Here is a 7,291-nt window from a genome sequence, read left to right on the forward strand (position 1 = left end):
CTGTGCTAATCAGTCCTTTATGGTCAAATAGCTGCTAAGAAATCACTACTAAGGAAAAGCAACAAACAGAGATTTGTTTGGAGCTAGGAAAAACAAGGAATTGGCATTAGACCAGTGGAAATTTGTGCTTTTGTCTGATGAGTCCAAATTTGAGATGCGTCTTTGTGCGACGCAGAAAAGGTGAACGGATGGTCTCTACAAGCATGGAGGAGGAGGTGTGATAGTGTGGAGGTGCTTTGTTGGTGACACTGTTGGGGATATATACAACTTTATAACATAAAGCAGTTTTTTTTTCATCCTTTTGTTATATTCCTCCTTAAGCGCCTGTCCCACACTCCAGCCCAGTTGAGGGCGGTAATAGACTTTAGTATACGCTTACCAACCCTTATTAAACACAAACGAAGAAGAAGCGGAAGCGGAAGAAGCAATTTGGCGTGTTGTAGCTAACTTATCAGCACCTCATGCTATTGTAATTAACGCTCCTCTAACATTTAACATGAATAAGCTAGGTCAAGCACAAGACTTTGAGTCATATGAGATCGAAGAGCCGAGCGACGAAGAGCGGGCCGCCAGCAGGTGCGAGGATAACACGGGTGTTTATTTTTAGGGGCCAGCGCAGCTTTGGGAGGCTAAAGTGCAGTTAGCTAGCTGGGAGCTAACATGTAAACAAACTAGAATAGCAGGGAGACTGCGCTGAGCCCCTCTTTACGGTGAATTTATTTTAACGTGACATGGATGTTACTGCTTAATTATGTTTATAGAAAGGCGGCAGATTTTTACAAGTCTAAATGTTGCAGGAAAGCGGGAGAGAAGAAAATAAAATACACGAGTGTAGATGCTTATTATTGCCCTAATTAGCCAAGAATATTCTGGATTTATTATTATGGCGCTAAATTGGAGAAAATTAAGCAAGACGTCATAATTATTAATAGTTATAAGTGATGTCTTGATGTGTCTTGATGTGTCCAAAACTTCAAAAGAACTTGTCTACCTGAAGATCTGAAGTTTATTCATTATTAAAGCAGCAAATATGTATGTACCGATGGATGCAGTGAGTACAGGCAACTTATTTTGGTTTTGAGTTAAGCTTAAAGCGACAGTTTCGACGTGGATTCTTGGTTTTCAAATTAAGTGCTTAATTATTTGGTCTTTTAAATACTATACGATACCACCAGATGATATAATGTTACGTGTGCAGAATAACATATGAATGGTTACTTCAATTTCTTAATCTTCTGGGTTTGGGAGTCTGTGGGTTTTTTTGGGGGTTTTTCCTGAAAACTTTTTCTCTGTTTCAGTTCGGAGGATGAGCTGGACGTGCTCCTGAACGGGACTCCGGACCAGAAAAAGAAGCTGATCAGAGAGTATCTAACTGGGGAGAGCGAGTCATCCAGCGAGGATGATTTTGAAAAAGAGATGGAGGCAGAGCTCAGCTCCACCATCAAGACCATGCAGGGAACCTGGGGACCAGCAGCAGGTAACACCCAGCTGCTAGTATTTGTATTTTCTTAGTGATATGTCTGGATTTACTTTTCTATTAACTGATTAGATGGCAGCTATAGCCAAAAGCTGTGTGCAAAGCTTCATCTTAGCTAATTCAGTGTTTGTGATGTTGTCGTTTTGAGCATTTTTAATGAAAATATCTTACAAATAATCAGCTGTGTGGTTCATTTATTTGCTGAGTAAAACTTAGCACTCCATCATCTTGTCCAATTATGGCCACTTCTGGCTCCAAAACAACCGGCGTTGCCACTGTTGTTAAGCTGGGCAGATACTGTGCGTTTTTTTTTTTTGTTTGTTTGTTTTTCAGTCACGTTATTCAGCTTCTGCTCAAACTGCACGATTGACTCGCAGGGGTTAGAAGTTCGCAGGTCACGATGCTCACATTATACGCCCCAATGCTCTGATGCGACTTCAGTGCTCACACTGTGCGTCCATAACATGAAGGGCGTGCAGATCTCTGATGATCTGTCCTGGACTGCAAATACCACAGTGGTGGTAAAAAAGGGCCAGCAGCGTCTCCATTTTTTGAGAGTGCTCAGGAGGAACAACCTGGAGGAGAGGCTGCTGGTGACATTCTATAGAGCCACCATAGAGAGCATCCTAACGTACAGCATAACAACATGGTATGCAGGGTGCTCAGTTGCAGACAGGAAAGTACTGCAGAGGGTCATCAGCGCAGCCCAGAAGATCACTGGCTGCTCTCTGCCCAGCCTGGAGGCCATTGCAAACTCTCGGTACCTCAGCAGAGCTGGCAATATCATTAAGGACTACTCTCACCCCAGTAATCAACTGTTTGAACTATTACCGTCAGGCCGACGGTACAGGTCACATAAAACCAGGACAAACAGATTCAGGGATAGCTTCTTTCCCAGAGCTATCACCGTAGTAAAAAGGCACAAAACAATTGAACCTGCTTAACTATACCATACTTACCACTGTCACTATATTATGCTGCTATTCATACTATCATTATATGAATGTTGCTATTCTGTATATATCGTACTTATTATTGTTTGAGTACTTCGGTTGTTTTATTGTACTTTTTATATTTTATATTTATTATTGCATTTTGCACCAAGGGAGTGGTACTCCAATTTCGTTGTACCTTGTACAATGACAATAAAGGCTATTCATTATAACGGAAAATCTGTCGCTCGCTCTCCCTCTCTGTCTTTCACTCACACAGACACGCACACTGCCACCATCAACTTTGCTAAATTGCTAATGAAAAACATTGATCAGGCAGCTGTGATTGAGCAGCAATGTCCATCCAATTATTTTCACAGTTGTTGTGGTCATGATAATTTTGTTAGGCCACATGGGAAAGGCTCAGATGAGCTTGCCAAAGTTCTACAAGTTGTGCCTCCATCGCTTGTGTCGTGTGCCCCGTTTTTTCACTTTCATTTCTGTGTTTGCGCGTGCGCAGTGTGAGAGGCTGCTGTGACACCTTCACGACGGCCGACGGGATTTCAAGCAGGTTTGGTTTTCTTACGACCGAACGATTGATGATCGGGAGCTGGTCGTGAGGTGTTAATCGCTTCTCGATACCCTACGTATACTACACGATGCACGAAACACGATGAAGGCGAAATTCGGGCCGATCCCCAAAACAGTCGCACGACTGAAAAATCGGCTCAAAATGAGCCACAAATCGCACAGTGTAAGCCCAGCATTAATTTCTGACTCACTAAATAATGTGCTGCAGCGTATGTTTAAGCACAAAACAAGTATTATGTTGTGTCACTAGTGGTATAGGAGGAAGCCAAGTTTAATCCCAAGGTTAACTAACTTATCCTGCTGTGTCTGACAGACCGTCTCTGTAAATACAGTTTGTGCTTAGCATTTGTGTGTTTGTTCTCTGGTAGAGACCTCAAAACGACCAGGAGGAGGAGGAGCAGAAGGGGAAGGAAGTGCTGTTGGTGGTCCTGGACTTTCTAACCCACAGATGTATGATGAGGTTTATTTTGACTCGGACTCAGAGGAGGACGGCACACCGAGTAAGAGAACTGGTTTTCCTGCTGTGGTTACTAACAGTCATTAAGATGTCATTGTCTTACTTCTCGCTATCACCTTTTCTATCCCTTTGAAGAAGTTAGGCTCCATAAATGCTAAAGAGGTAAGTATTATTTCTCAGTTGCAGTGAATAGATAGAAAATAAACTGTAGGAAACTGAACAGAAGAAAAAAGGAGAGAAGTAACAATTTAACATAAACCAGTGACACACTCCAGGGCCTGATCGACCCTGGCAGGGCCTCCTTGGATGAGGGTGTCTAGTGATAATGGCCGAAACACCTGATGAATCCAAGGTCCACTACTGATGATGTGTCCCAAATTTAAAATGATAATCTAGATCGATCTCTAATCCCTAAACCTAACCAAGGAAGGAAAATGGCAGATTAGCCTGGGTAAAAGACCGAAAGTTGAGGCACACAACGATGTGTGCTGCTGGAAAAGTTTCTAGGCTGCCTTTTCCTCATAACAGCCATCCCTCGAGAGTCTCTTCATCTAAAGCAATGCATTATCAGGGACTGTAACATCCAGTCCTTTTAACTGAATCATGATGACAGAATACATGTACAACCTGCCACTAACAGTATTTAAAATCTCTTCTGTAGGCAGCTCAACAAGCCAGAGGCGGAGACAGCGGACCATTCCGACCAATGACGAGCTGCTGTACGACCCCGACGAGGACGACAGAGACCAGGCCTGGGTTGACGCCAGGAGGAGAGAGTAACACAGATTCTCTTACAATTTCTAAAACACATGCCACCAGATGTTTTTGCTTCTTTTTTTTTTTTTTAAATTTCCCTCCAGAGACTCATTCCACCTCTTACCTTCCTGTGTAGGTACAGCAGAAGAAAACGACCTGCTGCAGCTTTTCACTCAAAGCTTCGCCACCCTCAAGCTTTGCCTCACAGCGACGCTGTGCTTAACTGTCCCGCCTGCATGACGACGCTCTGCCTGGACTGTCAGAGGTGAGGCTCCACAGCAGGTTTCAAAACAGTGCAGATCCCTATCTTTACCCAGCAGCAGATTAAGGTGTCAGCCTAATGTTAACTGAGATCACAGAGCTGCTCGCCTCTACAGAAGTTTGACATCCACAAAATCTGACTGATGATGGAGTAGTGTTACATATACCATCTCTGATAGTGGCCAAGTTTCTTTTTTACTACACTAAAACCTGCTTCATGTCCTACACAGTGGAGTTTCAGTCCAGCAGAGGGAAAATTGCTAGAACGTAATAATACTGACATTTTAAGAAAAGTCTTTGAAAAGTGTTTGTATTAATCCTTGTTTATGCACAGCGTGCCAAAGTATCACATGCAATATATTTTAGGAGAGCTCAGGTCACTTGTTGTGATTGAGAACAACATCATGTTGTATTCAATATGCTCACCGTGTGCCCCAAAGCACGGCAGTGTGCACTGAAAATAACCTTGCATCAGTTCGCACACACTGCTGTTTTGATTTATCTTCCACCTGTGGTGCAACTCTTGATTTTGTAACCTGGAGCGTTCCACTGCAGCTGTCGCAGCTGGGTTGAACACAAGTGTACGATTGTGTCAGGTTTTCATCACCATTTTAATGATATTCCAGTACAGAAGCTCAGAGACATACACATATACAGAGGGAGATTTTGAAACATTTTGAAAACTTGAGACTTTGGGGTTTTGACTTCTTCTCCTCATATATTAGTGCTGATGTTGGCGGTATTCTTTGAGTGGCGACACCCATCATTCAGGCAAATAATGCATTGACTTCCTTTATGCCCTAATGGGCATAAATAGAAGTGACTGCGTGATAAGCTTGCTGCAGCGTGTGAAGCGACCAAAGCAGAGGGTGTACTGGAGCCTTATGACTTCAATTTGGTGATTTAACTTATCCAGAATGTCCTTGCTGAGGGCACAGATAACAGGAGCTGAGGGCCTTTTAGCCATATACTTCAAACAACTGGAAACCTTTTCGCAAAGCTAGGACTCGCCCCCTGCTGGCCATTACAAAGAATGCAGGTTAATCCACTTCCACTTAAGCTTTACTTCACTGACACCAAAGCTACACCCATGTTTTCATATATGCACAGGACTAGTTCCCATGTTTGACAAGCTGGAGTGATTAAATATGTGATGAAAATATGAATAAAAACTGACTAAGGAGAGCCAATGGGCCATTGCCCAACTCCCATTACATGTCTCTGATTAGCCTGGTTAGATTAGGGATCATAGTATCACAGTCAAAGCTGTTTTGACAACACAAGGCATGTGAGTCACTTCATACTCTACATCAGTTTTTTGTTGTTTGTTTGTTTTTTAAAGAAAGATTTGAAGTGATTGTAAGAGAAACGTTCATTAGTTTGTAGAGATTTTGTCATTTTAAAATGTAACGACACATCACTCTTGTGTCCGTTCAGGCACGAGAAGTACCGCACGCAGTATCGAGCAATGTTTGTGATGAACTGCACAGTCAAGAGAGAGGAGGTGCTGCGTTACAAAAACCAGCAGGAGAAGAACCGGAGGAACAGGAAGAGGAGGAGGGGACAGCAGACAGAGACGCCTGCGGATGAGACTCCAGCAGCGATGGGGATGGATGCTGATGAGGTGTACCACCCGGTGCAGTGCTCTGAGTGCTCCACTGAGGTGGCCGTGTTCGATAAAGATGAGGTTTACCACTTCTTCAACATCCTGGCCAGCCACTGCTGACAAGGACTGAACGAGGTCTGAGCTGGACTTTGTCTCTAACTTCACACCTCGTGGCTCAGATCTTTGTCTTTATATCCAAAATGCTCACCAAAGCAAAGCTAAAGGGGAGTGAACGCTGGACGTGTGCTCATCACTTTAAGTTAACGCTGTTATTGTTCTGTATTTGCAGGATGTGTAAATGTCCATCTTCTTTTTTCTTTTTCTACAAATAAGATCATGGCGCCAGTGATAACTTGTCAGTGTTGTGTTTACAGGAGTTACAACAGTTTTGACAGCTTTTTTTGCTTCAGCGTCACGGCTGAGATGGCAAATCAGTCTGTGATCAGTCGCCTGATCATGTTTGTCATACACATTTTGAACACATTGTTCAACAGGTAACAAAAATGAAATCCTTTTCAGCATTAGAAAAAATGTACCACCTCATGTCTGTAAAACTTTAAGTGCTGCGCCTGAACACAACCTTTTGCCGTTGACTCCGGTGTTCTTGTGTCTTGTCTTACTGTGTGTGTAATTTGGAGAGCAAAAATGTTGGGAGTAGAAAATTTAAATCGGTCACACAAATCTGATTTATTAAGGTACAGGTCAGCATAATGCAGCTCTCCTCTGGTTGAATCCTATACTTCACCTCCTCCCACTTGATTACACAAATTCCTCATCAATTTCTGACAGGACAGTTTGCCCCTATATTAAAACATATTGATTTTCCTTTAGCTTCCCCTCATTAATCTGAATTACAATGCTGTTTATATTAACAAGAGCATCATCAAACCTGTGCCTTGTTTTATTAGATTTTTTGTTATTTTATTAGCAGAATACTTCGACACTCATAGTGTCTGCTTGTTTTCGACCAATTTGCACCGCTGTAGTTTGAATGCTGGTCATTATTGTGCATTGTTAGTAGAGCAGCCACAGAACTTTCTACGACTATCAGTGTATTTTTGCAATTTTGCCATCATGCTAATGTGGCCTGTGTAATTGGCCATAAATAATATAGACTAAATCACACTGACACTGAAAAACTTCTAAAAGTTTTACATTTGCTGCTGTTTTTATTTTTTAAAATGCAAAAAAATACAGTTTTCTGAAACTTT

General features: G+C 42.4%; 1 protein-coding gene across 1 annotated transcript; it reads left to right on the forward strand.

Moving 5' to 3' along the window:
* The first annotated feature begins 391 nt into the window (after positions 1–391).
* eapp (e2f-associated phosphoprotein) lies at positions 392–7,291 on the forward strand. Its single transcript, XM_026152272.2, has 6 exons — positions 392–576; positions 1,299–1,477; positions 3,369–3,500; positions 4,119–4,233; positions 4,350–4,478; positions 5,912–7,291. The coding sequence occupies exons 1-6, from the start codon at positions 497–499 to the stop codon at positions 6,198–6,200; spliced, it is 924 nt and encodes a 307-aa protein (XP_026008057.1). The 5' UTR covers positions 392–496; the 3' UTR covers positions 6,201–7,291.

This window comes from Astatotilapia calliptera, chromosome 19, assembly GCF_964374335.1.
Source record: "Astatotilapia calliptera chromosome 19, fAstCal68.1, whole genome shotgun sequence".
NCBI lineage: Eukaryota > Metazoa > Chordata > Actinopteri > Cichliformes > Cichlidae > Astatotilapia > Astatotilapia calliptera.